A 16,984-nucleotide genomic window follows, 5' to 3' on the forward strand; every position below is an offset into this window, starting at 1 on the left:
TCCACCCCAATTAGTTGAAGTTTCATGAAAATAGTTCAAAGGTATAAAAAAGAAACAAACTACCATTCCTTAAGGTTGTCATAGCCATGGGGGGGGGGGGGGGCGGGTGGTATTGGAGAGGCTAGTGGGGATAAGCTCCCACTGCCTATTAAATGTTCCCAACGACTTGTGTCTCAAATAACCTCAAACAAGCAAGTCCACGTGTGGCTTAGCTACTGTCAGGAGAAGGGGCAAAGGCAGGTTGCTGACGCCCTAAAACCAGTCATTTCAGGCCGATGGGGCTCTTCAAATGTGGTTGGTAGGTCATCTAGAAGGGAAACTCTGATCTCAAACCTCCGCTGCCTTGCAGCTCACAGGGGAGGTGTCAGGAGTAAACCCCAAGGAAACATCAGGAGGTGGAGTCTCTAAGGCTGTCCTACATTTAGTTGAACGCTGACTGGCAACTTCTGAGGTACCGCTGGTTCCAGTCTGTATTGATCTCTGCCATTCCTTTGGATTCATCAGCTGCATGGGCAATGGTTTGCTCTCCGTATTGTACTCCTCTGGCTTGGCTTCACCTGGCAGCATGAAAACACTGTTCAGGAGAGGCCACAACATAGGCTACGTCCACACTACGCCAGATAAATCCGTAACCGAAGCTTTTTCTCTTCTTTTTTACCCTCCGTCCACACTAAAACGGCGTTTTTGTCCTCCAAAACCAGAGCTTTTCAGAAACGCTTTCCAGGGTGGGTATTTTTAAAAACGCTGCTCGGGCAGATCAGTGTGGACGGGGTAACCGGAGACATTTGAAAACGCTGTCAGACGGCAGCACGCTATTTCATTGTTTTCCTCAACGCAACCTAACAATTTCAGAACAGACAGCAACGAGACTGAAGCCAGAAGAGTTAGAAATGCACTCACCAAATGCTTTGACCCATAACTTACTGAATAAATAAGTATACTGTACTCACTTTGCCCTGTTTTCTGTCCTTGCTTGTATGAAGGTGGCTTCCATTTATTCATCTACTTCTCTGAACAATAGATGTGTAACAGCCTAATGTAACATTGTATGGAAATACAAGATAACACTGATGCAGACATGTTTTACACATTTAACAAGGTGCTTTATTAATGCAACAGAGTTGGTCAGTTTTTCAATGTTCGTTGTCAGCCAGGTCATACAATCTGTGAACTCCCTGTCAGTTGCCTCCGTACGCTTCAGTATTTGTTTTTTTTTTACTTTTAAGTCCTCCTGCGCGAGAGCCAACAGCTGTCTGTCGTTTAAGTTTTTCTAGTCTGTAACTGAACAAACGTGCACCGTCTTTCACAGCGAGATTCAACACCAAACGCGTCGCTTGTTTTCTATAGATGTGTCCTGCACATGCGCAGTAGGAGGAGATTCGACAAAATCTCCATTTCAAAGTGGATAGAGATATTTTCAAAAACACATAGTGTGGATGCCTATCGTTTTTACGCGAAATCGGCATTTCAAAATTATCCATTCTAGTGTGGATGCAGCCATAGGAAGCAGCATTTACAGGTTATAAGTCACTACGCACATTCGACATAGAACACGGTGCCAGGGGCTGATTCTGACAGTGGGAGAAATTCTTGGTTCTCACTGGACAGCCCCCAGTCAAAAAGGCCCCAGTCCCCAGTCTCCTTTCCTTATTGGGTACATGGGAATTAGGTATTATCCGTACTGCAGACTTGAAAACACTGAGCCAGAAAAGACAACATGCAAAAGAAGCCAGCTGTAAATCTGGGATGTTGAAAAGTTTGAACAATGATGACCTTCCTCTCTGATAACCTCCAAGATATCAATGTTGTCAGAAAGACAGTTTTAATAAATGAGGAGCTCAAGAGACTTCGTGTGGACATAGCTACTCTCCAGGAACACTGAAGGAGAAAAAGTCCACCTTTTTCTGGCAAGGGAAGGGCCCACAGAGAATGGTGTAGGCTTTGTAGGAACACATTGCCAGATCAGTAGGCAGACTTTTTGGTCTCGCCTGCCTAAGAACGAAAACCAAATTGTGTGAGGCCATGATCAAAGATATGCTGTTTCCTGATGGTGCAGCAGTCACCACACACCCCACAGAACCTCCAGATCTTGATGCAGCACTTCTCCCAGGACTGCAAGGAATTTGATCTGACTATCAGACTGAAAAAGGGAAACATCTTATGATAAGATGTGGGAGACACCACCAGATAATTATCGTTGATAACTACACACTGGTGGTTGATCATATATATGGGGTCCATCATCAGTGACAACCTCTCCTTCAATGCAAAAGTCAACAAGCACAAAGCTGGCCACCCGCATCTGCGCTACAAGGACTCTGCAAGCGAGACATGAAGGCGCTGGACAGCAACATTGAGTCCTAGGAAGAATTTGCAGCCAACCGCACCAGATGGAGAAATTTGCAGAAACAACACCTTAAGTCAGGCAAGGAAAAATTCCTTAATGCGGCAGGAGACAAATGGGCCCACAGAAAGGAAAGCTGCATCTCCAGCAGAGCTGAGACTAGTAAGAGATGCGACCTTTGCAAAAGAGACGGCCACTTTTGCATTGGTCTCGTCAGCCACAGATGGCACTGCACCCACAATGTAGATAGCTGGGATACAACAGCCATGGTTGACTTTGACCAACAGAGGGCCACACTGTTTAACTGAGTAGCAAATTATGCATTTAGATGAAGTACACAACAACCAGAACGTGGGTTGCTGCGGCAACATTGCTCAAGAGTGCTGGAAGGACCTACTCCGCATTGTATAGCTATATAAAATGAGTAACTATCAATATCGTTACAGTACTATAAAACTATGTATTAGTTCCTAATAGTTATCAACAGAGGAATTCATCCAGCGTAATCTGCATGTTCTTTTGGTTGATTGTAAATGAACAAGGTCAGCACAGACCCCTAGTGCAGATAATGGACTGCCTTCTTGCCGCCTTACGCAGTCAGAATAAAAAACTAAATTATTAAAACTCCCTGCTTTTTGAATCTGTAAATGTCAGCCCAAATGGATAACATAGTACAAGCAAATACAAGTGACACTATTTAAAAAGTGTTTGCTCTGTAGTGTCTAATGGCCACACAAGTGCCTGTGACTGATGCTAATTAGAAATCGTTGGGCAACAGTCCCCTGTCCCAATTAAGTGGCATAATGTTCCAAATAAACAGAGGGAATCCCGACTATTTTCTTGATTCGTTTTTGTTCCTTAAGAGTTGTCCCAATGAAGCAGCTGCCCCAATTAACTGATGGCCTAATTAAACGGAATCGTATTTAGTGTAGTGGTCAGAGTCTTAACGAGTGCAGAATCTTGCTTTCTTATTAAGCATTTGACTGGATGATGCAACTGTTTAGTAAATCCTTAGTAAAACTGTTTCATTCTATCTGAAAATTTTATTCATTTTGCTTATTGTGAACATTACAATGTTATCACTAAAAACCGTATCTGTCAGAATTTAAGTATTCTGATACTTGATAGTACAATGAGAATTCATCTTGAATGAGAGGAGTTTTTGTTGAGCTTGTCTTAAGTATGCTTCACTGTGCGAATTACATTCCATTGTTTTGAATTGCTAACGATACCAAAGGGCACAATACACAATGTTCATTAATATTGTTTGTCAGATCATTGGAAAGGCTCCCATACTTAATCACAAACTCAGTAATTGGATTTTTTGCTATTTGCATTACTTTCCACACAGCCATTATTTCAATTTTGTTTAAAATACCTTTTCAGATTCTTATTTAAAAGAAGAACATTTAAAATGAATTTTTTTCAGTTACTTAATACTGATGGCCAAAATTGTTCATGAGGAATGTAAACAGGTTTGCTTCTAAATTATAGATGATGTAAAATAAAATTGGTTGCTTTCTTGCAAAATGTCAATGGTAATATATTGGAGAGGGTTGTGCAATTTTGTTAATTGTTTTCTACCAATTACAGTATTTAATTCTGTCATTTGATTTATTTGCCAAGATGATAACTGGGTAACCTGATACATTTCGTTTCGAGCATCTAGTTCTAAACACGTGTTTCTGCAGATGCTGGAAATCTGGAAGAATACACACAAAATGCTGGAGGAGCTCAGGCAACATCTAAGGAGAGGAATGAACTGTCAACAATTCGGTCTGAGATCTCAACCTGAAACACTGTTCATTTTTCTCCATGGATGCTTCCTGCCCTGCAGAGTCCTTCCAGCATTTATATGGTTCTCAATGTTTTCTCCAATATAATAGCAATGGAGAGTGAGGTATAAGTGTTATAAAGACTGCTGTGTTTTACTTGTGCAGGTGAAACACCTGAAAGCCTTCCAGGTTCTATGATTTTCTCTATCTGACTGAGGCCAAATGCCGGTCATCTACATCACCTTCTCTACTGCACAGATACCACCAAGTATCCATTCAAACTCTTGCCTCTGCATTCAGTCTGAGCTGATGCAGTCTTTTGCACACCTGTGTGAATTTGCATGTGGATTTATTAGAGTAATTTTTGCAAATTTGTTATTCAAGTATCTCACAAATTTGGGAATTGTACTGAAACATTAGACTATTGTTTTGTCCAAATCTTCAGGCTAAGAAATTGCACAGAATTTACTATATTGTGAACTGGCTGAACATACTGCAGAAACTGTTTTGACTTTTTTCCCCATCCCTTGTCATCCCACATAAAAATAAAACAAATCATTGAGATCACAGAAAAATGACAAGCTGACATTAATTGTTTATGTAGGTCACCTTTGCCAATGCAATAAATGGCACATTCAATCATGTTTGTAATCTGTTTTGCAGTCTGTGTGTTTGATACCGTGGGTTAGATTTGAGTTTTCATCCTGGGATCTGTGCCCAGACTGATGTGATGAAAACAGACCATTATTTAATTCAACAAACCTTTGTACTTGAACCAAGACAAGCTCTTCAAATTTTCCTTCTCTACCTCTGTTACTCTAACTTCAGCCCAACACCCAACAACATTCAGCCATGGGTTAATGGATGGGAAATAATATCTGTGCCACAAAGATGACCATCTCCAGCAAAACAGAGTCTGCACTTGGCTTTACCATTGCTGAGTCCCACCATTAATATTCTGGGTTTAAGCATTGACAAAAATAAAATTTTCTTCATGGGGTCTAAATCCTGGAAATTCTTTCCCAATAGCACTGTTGGAGTACCTTCACATGTTGGATTGAGTATAAGAATGCAAGAAGGTGGAGATGACTAATAGTGTTTAAATCCCAAAAGATGAATAAAGTTATTGCTAAGAGTATGGCACTCTAATTTATACCTCTAATCACAACAGTGGATGTCTAGAGCTATTTGAGGCATACATGTAATAAGAACAACATTTGGACTTCACGTGGACCTGGCTGAAGATAGTAAAGCATTTGAAAATACTTGTGCTTATTTCATTAGAGGCAGAAAGGATTAGACTCACTGGGAGGAGGGTAGGAAGTGCTGACAATTGAGAGAAAGTTAGAGGTCTTCATAAAATCTGGAGAACCCATTGTCCATTGCAATTATTTCACATCAAGGCAGGAGAATGGAAAATTGGAGCAAGCCTTAATATTTTCAAAATGTTTAAAAGTCAAACAGCAAATCCATAAGCAAAATCAAACATAAAATAGCTGGTTGAAACAAAGAGCAGAGGTAATGCTTTGTTGAAGAGATGGATTTCAAGTAGGGCTGGAAGGAAGAAGACACCAATGGAGAGGCAGAGAGTTCTTTGAAAGGGCTAATGACCTCCACGGGAAAAACTGACCAAAATTACCACATTGGTAGAAATTCTTGGTGTAAGGCAATTAGCATAAAATAATTTGCATTTATGTATCATCAGACTGGTTTCATGAGATAATTCAGGTGAATTATTTTGCTAAACAGTGTTCTGATTAGTAATTTGCTAGTCGATAGCTCCTGAAAATTTAGAGAGAGGGGTCATGTGGTATTGCCTGTAGAAGTAATTTGGATGTAACTTGCTGAGTGCTTTCCTCAAAATCCTTTCACCTTAGAATGAAGATATTAATTGTTCAGATTAAACTAAGGTTTGCTGTAGGAAGAATCGATCAATGAATTGTTTAGTTCAGGACAAAATGAATGCTACAGCAGTGGGAAGAAGTGCCTAAGGACAGAAATTGAAATAATTTAATTCCTTGATTTTTATTTTACATGTTTCAAACAGAACATCACAGGAAGGTTATTGAAACAAAAACTACTCCTGCATCAGGACATTTTATGTATAATATGAAAGTGATTCTCTTACCTGGTATCCTTGAAGGTTCTTTTAGAACGTCAGCAGGATTTTCAGGTCATTTGACAGAAAGGATATCTGCCTTGTAGCATGCTCAGAAGGTGACTACTTCTTGCATCAATCACCTTAGCTTTAAGTTGAAGCATAATAGAGCCCCTCAATCAACATTTCCAAATGCTTTATCACTTGTTCATAAAGAACTGGTGAAAAATCAAAGATAGACTGCTAAGTCAAGGCTAAGTAATTTGTTCTGAATTATAGTTACATTACAGGGGGCGAAGAGAGTTTGTAAAATAAGGGCTTGCTGGATGTCCATTTTGTCAACTGGTGATGATATGCAGTTGAAGCTAAGTTCAGACCTTGAAAAATGACAGCATTGTTGAGCTGTAATTCTGGACAAGCTAAAGCAAAGATTAAGATGTTACTTATTGACAGACAAAATGAGTTAGTCAAACAGCAGTGATGAATATCCACCTTGTATTTGCAAGGTCAGTTTAAATAGCATTACCTTTAAGAAGCTATATGTTGCCCATATGTAAACAGAGCTCTATATTAAGACAGCTTTTATATCTTTTATTTCTTCAATATTTCATTTTTATAACCCTGCATTTTCAATTGGCTGTGTACTAGTCACTGAATATGATATCTATTAAAGCACAGATATAATGATTAAAATATTGGGATTGCTTTACAATTTTAACTAAGATTTATTTTCTGAGGATTGATTAAATTTGAGAGGTGGCTTTCTGATTTAGCAAGGTATGTACACGCTTGCAGAATCGTACTTTCCAAGATCATAAGACTGTGAACCAATTGTCTTGGTGTTGACCTTTCTGCCCAATAAGCCATTGGGTTTTCAAAAGAGGATCTCTTTGGGCTTCACTCTCTTGAACCTTTCCCTCCAGTAGTGCTGTATTTATTTCTGTTTTTCAGATTTGTAATCAGGTTTGCTTTGAAATAAGAGCTTAATTTGTTTTCGCTCATCTTTCAGGCAGTTCCTTTCAGATTATCATAATTACCTATTAGCTCCATCCTCTCTGGCTGTACTCTGCTTTGTTAGTGAATGAGTCATTACCATTATGGTTTCATAATCTAGACACACTTTAATGAAATAATTCCACAATGGAAGAATCATTCTGCTTAATGTGATACAGAAGCTGTTGTTTAATTTCTGAGGGTGTTTTTAGCATGTTGTACAATTTGTCTTTGACTACTGTGGTAATGCTAGAAATTGTAGATGAACTCTGCCCCTATACAGAATATAAACTACTGTAGTATAAGTCTACAAATAATACTGAAACTCTTCTTTTGCAAAGATACAACCAGGATAATGAAATTATTTGGTAAATGTTTTAATTCTTTGGATGCTTTTATATGAAATGCACCTTAGCCGGAGATTTTATGTTACTATTTAATATGATTCATGTCACTGGCCTCTGGTTTTCACAAACAACTAAGAAAAGTAGAGCATGATCTTTAAAAAATTGAGTGTCATCCTGCAATAGCATGGAATGCAGTTTGATCATCTTGTCATCTATGGAGGGGAATAAACAGTTGGTCTTTCTGGCCAAACCCTTCATCGGGAAGGGTTCCTTCATAGATATTGCCTAACTTGCTGAGTTCCTCCAGCATATTGTGTGTGTATTGTTAAAGCCCAGCATTAGGCGAATGTCTTGTGTTTAAAGGAAACAGTGCAAACCTTTTACGTTAATGTCAATATATTCAGAAGTGTTAACTTGTTTATATGGCCTCTGAGGACCTGACAAAGGATCTCAGCCCAAAAAGTTGACTGTTTACTCTTTTCCAAAGATGCTACGTGGTCTGCTGAGTTCCTCCAGTATTTTTGTGTGTGATGAAACCAACACAAGACATAAATCCACATGATATCATTCTTGTCAGTCTATCTATTGCAAGTTTATCTGTCTGGAACAGCATTGTTAGAAAACGCAACCGCACAATGAAGACAGAAAATCCCAACGAAGGCAAGACAGTTGGAGTTTGAGGAGGGGTGGTTTGTCAGAACTTCTTCAAATGTACCATGGAGAACCATTCTGACTGGCAGTCCAGTCTTGTATGGGAGGAGGGGTGGCTACTGCACAAGATTGAAGTAAGTTGCAGAAACTTGTAGAATTATTCAGCTCCATCTTGGGTACTCCGTAGTACCCAACTACCTCACTACTTCCTTTATTTCTGTTTTTTTTGTGCTACTTATTTTAACTTAGTGTGTATATATATGGAATTCTGGTTTTTACCTCTATTTATTTATCATGAATTTCACTGTACTGCTGCTGTAAAGTTAACAAATTTCACGACATATGCCAGTGGTATTAAACCTGATTCTGATTCTGGTAGAGAAAGAATAATAAAAGCTTGTGGGATATCATGTGAGTTAGAGAGAAGTGTTCCATGTACTGTAGCTCCTGTCTGTGTGCTTCCAGGTGGCAGAAGCTGCAAATGTGGAAGATATTGTGAAAGGCACGTTGTTCAATACTTTAGCAGTATACCTATAATCAACAAAAGTAATGACATTGTGTGCAAAGTTGGCTTTGGCAACCATCTGCTTCTTTTAAGAATATTGTATTGGTGATTTAAGAATTTGTATTGTTTGAACAGAGTAAGCTAATAGTTCACAGGAAGAAAATAAAAGTAGCAAACAATGAAGAACGTGGGATTATAATGCATATTTTCACTTTCTACGCAGCTCTCAATGTAAACATGAGATATGCCAGTCTGCAAATTTAAATATCCTTTTCCACAGATTGGGTTATTGAGGCAGGGACTTTGCATTGTGCTCCTTGAAAGATATTAACCATATAACAATTACAGCATGGAAACAGGCCATCTCGGCCCTTCTAGACCGTGCCGACGCTTACTCTCACCTAGTCCCACTGGCCCGCACTCAGCCCATAACCCTCCATTCCTTTCCTATCCATATACCTATCCAATTTTTCAATTTTACTTTAAGTGACAAAAATTTTACTTCAAATAAAAAATATTGAACAAAAGCTCTTTGGCTTGTATGTACAAAACCAGAGGTTGGTTTGTTCTGCTTGTTTATCCTTCTAATGGTTCACCTGCTGTAATTCTCCTTTAAAAAAATAAAGATTAAGTATTGTTCTGGGTGAAGTGACAGTTGAAGAGTGGGATGAAAATTAAAATGTGCTGGTATTCAATAATCAGACAATACCTGTTTTAAAGTGAAACATTTTCTATTTTGTATTATTTCTTGTATAAGGTCATTTGCATATTTAATCTGACAACATAAACTTATGAGGCACTCTTTCTGACCCCTGACCCTTGCAATATGGTCATTTGGATTGCAGAAATTCACTCTCACAAATCACTGCCCAAAAATTTAAGATACAGAATAAAGTTCACTCTTACTGAATTTGTGTTTTAAAAAAAAGTAAATAAATAGACACAAATAAGGCTTTGTGTCATGAAAAAACATGATACAGGCCCCCTTCTATGAATACAATCCCTTTCTCCTGAAGAACCCTGCAAATGGGCTCACGTATATTATAAATGTGTATACTGAAATTTGAAGCTAAAGTTTATAGTAATGTTTGTCTTTTGAATTTATATAAGATTGTGTTTTAGCTTGTGTATAATAGTGCAATTGCAGTTGCTTTAAAAGCATCTGGAAAATCTTTGGTTAATTAGTCTTGTGATTACACTAAGGACCATTTACTGCCTTTGGTTACCATTTGGCTTGAGAATTTAACACTGGAGTATTTTGTGTGAAGGGAAGTCCTCCAGATCATGTTTTATATTTTGTTGGAGTTGTCTCATTGGTTCTAGTTGAATAGTTAAGTGACTACATGTTTCTTACTTCATTTGAGAATAAGATAAATTTGCTTTCTTATTTATCTACCTTCCAATAATGGCGGATAGCTTTCTGGACTCATTATCAAGGTCCTAGTATGCATCTAATGAGCTTTTCTGCTCTTAATCACTGAAGATTAGTTCTCCACTTATCAGTGCTTCATGTTGGCTTTCTCTCACTTCCTTGATTTCCCTCTACTTTCATCATCGATAGAGTTGCTCAGGACAATATTATGAAGTAATGAAAGCAAGTTATGTAGCTGTATGTTTAATTATGTAGAATAGAGATGAAAGTTTTGGGTCTTCCTCATACATATTTCAGTTTGCATGCAATGTTACCCATTCAAATCATACCCCTCCAAAAGCTGTTAGAGAGATTTAGCCCTCAACAATTTGCTGTTATATTTTCCTTAGTGAATTAAGTTTTCTATCCACATTTCTACACCAAGTTTATGTGAGGAATTGGTTTATGTGCATAATATTGGTAGGTAGCATGCTACTGAAATGAAAGCTGTGTCAGTGTCCTGACTGGTCCTCATTCCAAGCGCTTCATTCACTTGCTATCATCCTTGGCTATCTTAGAACTGGCTGCTTAAAAATTAACTTAAGCAAACCACTGGTTCAGTACGACATGTGGAATGTGTTATGTTAACAATATGACATACGGTGCACAGCTTCTTAAAAAAGGAATTCAAAAATAAAACTTGTCTTTGGGTGTAATTCCTGTGAAAAATGACTGGAACGGTGAACTGTTGATTATTAATGAAGCAATGGCATCACCTCATAAAACTCAGAAACTTGCAAATAGATTTTTATTTCATACAAAATAGACAAATTGTTTGAACTATTGCTTGCACTAACTATAAGTGACACTAAGTGCTTTACAAACAGAGCCACAGTAAGTTACCATTACCTAAAAGCATATGTGGAGACGTTCAGAGCCTTTAATTTTCAGAGGTGCTTAGTTGTGCATTCAGTAATATTATTTCCAGTTAACCTAATTTAGTTCATTGTGCTACCTGTTGTTTTTAAGATTTTACTTTGCTTTTAGATTATTAGAGATCTGTCTATTTATTTAAAAGATTGCTTTGAAACCTCCTCCAGTTTTTGAAGGTATAGCTTAAGAGCTTCCATAACGATAGACTTGGAAGATTCTGGGAACAGCTGTCTCATAAATTAATTATTAGTGACAAGTTTATATTGCATAAATCTAAATGAGTTGAGAGTATGGTCCATTACCAGCTAACTGCACAAGGTATTTGTCATTTTACACTCTTCAGTTATTTTTTAGTGAAGTGTTAAAAATGTAAGACTTTTCTTTCAGATGACATTGAGAGATGCTGTCTGTTTTTAAGAGAGGTAAAGGCCCATATAAATGTTTCACTAAACCTAAGTGTTACTCATTTGACAGTTATGTGCGCTGTCATTCCACGGGCTATTTGCTTATCGCAATAAACAGATGAAATATGTGAATGGTCTGTGGTATCCTCTCAGTGCATTAGGCCTTCTAGTTCCTGTGATGTTTCTCATTCAAAGTGTTTTGTTCAGATATCTCTACTTTTATGCATCCTAGAACAAATATTCTAGGAATAATCATAGTGTGAACAGCAGCTGAATAAAAAAAATTTACAAAACCTAGCAGCAGGCTGTTGTAGTTGTAACAATTTTAAAGATTTCAGATTACATCCTGTAGAACAACAAATCATTGTCGTTTGAAATTTCCTTAAATTAATTTGCAAATATTGATAACAATGGATCAAAAATACCCAGTTTTTACTAATTGTGCATTGTTAGGGAAACGGTACAATATTTGTTATAATCCATAAATTTTTCTGACAGAAGTTTTATTAGTAAGATAATTAGGGAATATCCAATAGAGTAGAACTTGTGCAGCACTGTTGTTGAAATACTTACTTTGCTCTTGAATTGCTTTTTAAAGGTCATTGTGTTGCTCATCTAATTGTCCAAAAAGACAAAATAAAACAAGTGCAATAATTCAACAGCTTAACTCAATTGTTTATTTCTAGGTTATATAAAATGCATGCTGAAAACATTGACGTTTACAGCACAAGATGGAAGTGCTATCCAATTAGGCTCAATCACCTGTTTCCCTATCATTCTGTATACTTCTCTCCTTCAAGTGTAAACACTGTTCTATTTTGATGGTTACCATTAAAGCTGCATCTTTATTCATGAAGACTTTCCAGATTATTATAACTCAGTGTATCTTAAAACAAATTCTACTCCTCCTGAATATTTATCACCTTCAGATGTCTTTGCTGGGTTACCCTAATTTTTATCCTTTTGCTTTCGTTTTATGTAGCTTCGATATAATAGCAGTGATGTCACTTTTTTCCTATGAGTCAAACATGGACGTGCTCTGTCATCTTAAATAATATTTGTGTTCAGCCTAATCCTGTCTTTTTCCATATTCCTTTTAAAATTGCATCATTTAATTTGTATTGAGTCTCATTTGTCTTAATCTGTTAATTTGCACATCTCTACGTTAAAACTTATCTGTTATGTTGTCAGTACATTTCACCATTCTGTCTGTGTCCTCTAAAATTCTGCTAATATATCTCTGTAATTATTAGCTTCATATCTAGGTTTATGTCACTTAAAGCCCCATTCCCAAGTTTATGAAATCAATCTATATCAAAAGTCCATTGATCGTAATATTAGCTTCTGAGTGACTCCCAAGTGGGAAATCAACTGTTTACCACTATTCTGTGTGTTTTCTAGCTATAATGTCACGCTTCTATAATACTAACATTAATTATATGTAACTTAAGCAAAAGTATTGCTAAATATTATAAGCACAATATCAACTGCACTTCATAAAAAAATTGCAGCAAGTTGTGAATGCAGCCCAGTCCAACACAAACCAAACTCACCCTGTTGACTCCATCTCCATTTCCGGGTGCCTCAAGAAAGCAGCTAAGATCATCAAGGATCTCTTCTAGCTTGGTTATTCTAACTTCTCCCCTCTCCTATCGGGCAGAAGATTCAAAAGCCTGAGAAAATGGATCACCAAACTTGAGGACAGCTTCTATACCACTGTCATTAGACACTCGTACAGACCTCTCACGCGGTAAAAGAAGAATGTTTGATCTCCCAATCTAAGTCCTAATGCTCCTTGCATTTTATTTGTCTACCTACTGTGCAATTTCTCTGTCAATGCAACACTGTATTTTGTATTTTGGTCTCTTTTTACTACCTGTAATTATACACGGCAGGATCTGTCTGGATAGCTTGCAAAACAAGTTTTTCATTATATCTCAATGCATGAGACAATAATATTCTAATTCCAAATGGAAAGGGGCTGCAAATGAAGTAAGAAAATTGAACTTTCTGTACCGAATTTGACTTTTGACAATCAGCTCAAAGAAGGCACCCCATATTTTTGTATCTTTTAACCACTTAGAAATGTAAGTTATTTGAAAAAGTGTTTTTGTTGTTTATATGTTTCCTATTTAAATTAATGTGTGTGTGTTTTTATGTTTAGGTTACAACTCCTGTATTTGTTCCAGCAAAATCATACGAGCTACTTCATCGAATGTCTGGAAAGGGTCTTGGTGCACGATATCACTTTCCACGTCAACCATGTATTTATAACCCCAAGATGGTATCTGTTCATATCACATTCACCAACAGCTCTGACCAAGAAAAACGGAATATCCAAGTCGGGGAGCGGAAGCTTGCGTCAGGGATGAAAATGCATGATTTCCATGAAATAGGTACTGAAATACAGCATTTGTGTGATATCCTGTACAATGTTGTATAAGGTAGCATATTTCTTGATTCATTTTGTGACATGTTTTCTAACTATAAGAAAGCCAAATACATTTCTAACCTTTGTTCATTACTAAAATTGAGGAATGAAGCAGTATTATATGTATGTGTGCATATTTCTATCTTAACTTTGCTAATTTTTTCCCAGTTGCCTGTGAGATTTCTCCTAATTTGCACTTTTCCTTTGGGATGCAGTTGAGGTCATGATAATCTTATTAATTGGAGTAGTTTAGTATCAACATTTATAAAAAAAAAACTATATTTACTGTAATAAAGTAAATGAAAAACAGAGCAAAGTTGTGGAGGGGAAAATTGTTATGAAAAATCAGATTATTTTTAAAGAAATTCAGATACATTTTCCATAAAATTGTGTTGGCTAAGGCTTTAAGTTATTGGGTCACAACACACCTAATAGTTATAAATATCCTCTGTGTATTTACAGAATTTACTGATGGTTTTGGTGAATAGTTGAAGGTATTTGCCTTTAGCATCCTAATCCCTCATTGTATACCTAATCCTGATAGAAATGTGTTTGTAAATCTCAATTCTGGGCAAAATGGGACTTGACTGTGGTATATCTGTTGGTTCAATAAGGTTACCATGTAAGCTAGGATGAGAAGAATGATCATTTGGACCAGTTACCATACAAGTTTGTTTGAAATGGTCGAATGTTATTAGGAAGAATAGGAATATTTGGTAGACTTCAAAAAGTTAAGTCATAGTCTTACACGTTGTCTTGGTAGCATGGGATGATGCAACACAGGTAAAGATCACAATGTGTCTTGTTGTGAGCTAGTCTTCCATTGTCTTAGATACAAAAATATATATATTTTCTTTTTGCAGACAGCCTTGAGCCTGGGACATCAAAGACAGTTTCAATGGGCATTGATTTCTGTGACTCCACACAAACTGCTAACTTTCAACTATGGTAGGTTACTGAAAGCAGCAGAAATACTTTAGACATAGGACCTGTTCCCTATCTGTATCAGTAAATAATCATTGAAAATGCAGCTAATCTTTATGAAACTAAATCAGTGTGTATTTGTTAATTAAACAAACAAATGCAAATTTCTTTAAAAGTAGATGGGTTTGTTTTAAAGTTATTTATTTCTGTGTGATGATACATATTTCAAAATCACAGGCTGCATTTGTTTGGTATTTAACGTCTTTTTAACCACAGGGCTAGGGACTGGTGCTGAATTTTTTGAAAAATAATTATCATTATTTTATAAAATTCATAATGAAAATTATCATTATTTTACTTATCTAAAGTATTTTGGAAAAGAATTTTGTTCAAGTTGCCAACACTGCAAAATGTCCAGAGGTTTGCTAATTTATTTCTTTAGAGATACAGCACGGAACAGGCTTCCGGCCCAATGAGCCACGTTGCCTGGTAACCCACCTATTTAACCCTAGCTTAACAATTTATAATGACCAATCAATGTACTAAACTGTACTGTGTGCGGAAACCACAGCACCTGGAGGAAACTGGGGAGAACACACAAACTCCTCATAGACGATGTCTGGAATTATGCTCAGAACTCTGATGCTCTGATCTGTAATCATATCGCACCAACCAATATGCTACTATGGCGCCCTATAACAGTGTCAAGAATCAAACACCAATCGTACAGATGGCACTTAAAAACAGTTTCCTGGCACTCTTGCCAGCAAACCAGGGGAATGTGCTGATTGACAAAAAGAGTAGACAAAATTTTGATGCATTGAATGAAATAAAGCAGAAACATAGAGATGGGATCGGATTTTTAAAAGGTTTAGGTACACTAGAGCAACACAGAAGATAAGATTTCCAGGCAATTGATTATTATTTATCCTAGGGTATTTACTGTTGGCAGTTTTACTATTCGCAGTTCACTTTTGCATGTGCACACAGCCCCTCACCACATGCCCATTACAGGTTACTAAGAGAGGGCTAGTAACCGTCCTTAAATGTGGAACAAGTGCCACAGTATTGGAAAGAGGCAGATGCAGCATTATTGTTCAGGAAAGGATACAAGGACATTGCTGATAATCAGCGGTAGGTAAAGTTTAGAAACAGTTACCAAGCAAAAAATTAATAGGCCCTGTAGAGCTTTGAATTAATTAAGGACAGCTTGCGTAGATTTGTAAAAGGTAGTTTGTTTTTAGCTGACAGAAGATGGATGAAGAAGATGCTTGTCAGGTGAATTTTTCAAGCAGAAACTCAGCTATGTGATGGGAAATGTCTGTCTATATTTCCAAACAAGTGTTTGCTGAACTATCACATAAAAATCTTGTAAAGAAAATTGAGGCTTTTGGAATAGGAGGGTTTGTGTCAACTTGGATAAAAAATAAATGCCCAAGGACAGAAAAAAGTGAATCGTGGTAACTGGCTGTTTTTCACAGTGTAAAATGATGGACAGCAGTGTTCTCCATCAAGTAGTGTTGGAAGCACTGTCTGTTTTTTGATATGTATAAATGACTGCAGCAGTACATAAAATGGGTTAATTCAATTCATTTATTGTCTAGAATGTATAAATTATACAGCCGTGAGATTTGCTTAGTTGCAGGTAGTCACGAAGCAAGAAACCCAAAAGAACCCAATTTTTTAAAATAAGTAAGAATAAAATGTCCTCTAATCCAAACCCCGGAGTAGACCAAAGCCTCGCTTATCACTTCATCATATTAATGGACACGGAGCAGTCTTCATTGCCTCAGCGCCATTGCCTTGCATCACAGAGAATGAGTGAAAAAAGGCTCTCACCTCGGATCCCGAAACACTGTCTTTTCAGTCTATCTGGGCCGGCATTTAAATTGACCCAACAGCGGTCAGCAAAAGGCTCCTCTGCCCTTCAGAGAGAAGTGAACATCATGGAAAGCGAGTGAAATTGGCTCTCACCTCTGATCTGGGCTGGCATTTAAATTGTCCAAACAGGCAAAGCGTACCTCGCACTAGGACCCAACTGCAGTACAAGGCTCCGGGCCTAGACTGCATCGCTTCAGGCCCAGATTTCATTGCCCAGCCTGAAGCCGCTCTCAGGCTCTTCAAATCAGCTCAACACCCAAAGTGATCCAACCTCACACCCAGGCCAGTAGAACGAGCACCGAATCTTCTCTACCCAGGCACCAGCTTCTTACTTTAGACAGGTTAAT

At 37.5% G+C, this 16,984-nt stretch overlaps 1 protein-coding gene across 2 annotated transcripts in view; it reads left to right on the forward strand.

Moving 5' to 3' along the window:
- Positions 1 to 16,984, forward strand: part of ap3b1a (adaptor related protein complex 3 subunit beta 1a) — a 251,519-nt gene that overhangs the window by 194,091 nt on the left and 40,444 nt on the right. For both annotated transcript variants that reach the window (XM_059974482.1, XM_059974483.1), the window contains exons 23-24: positions 13,566 to 13,797; positions 14,696 to 14,780. In XM_059974482.1, the coding sequence (XP_059830465.1) occupies positions 13,566 to 13,797; positions 14,696 to 14,780 (317 nt within the window). The remainder of the gene's footprint in view (positions 1 to 13,565; positions 13,798 to 14,695; positions 14,781 to 16,984) is intronic.

Source organism: Hypanus sabinus, chromosome 7 (assembly GCF_030144855.1).
Source record: "Hypanus sabinus isolate sHypSab1 chromosome 7, sHypSab1.hap1, whole genome shotgun sequence".
In the NCBI taxonomy this organism is placed as follows: Eukaryota; Metazoa; Chordata; class Chondrichthyes; order Myliobatiformes; family Dasyatidae; genus Hypanus; species Hypanus sabinus.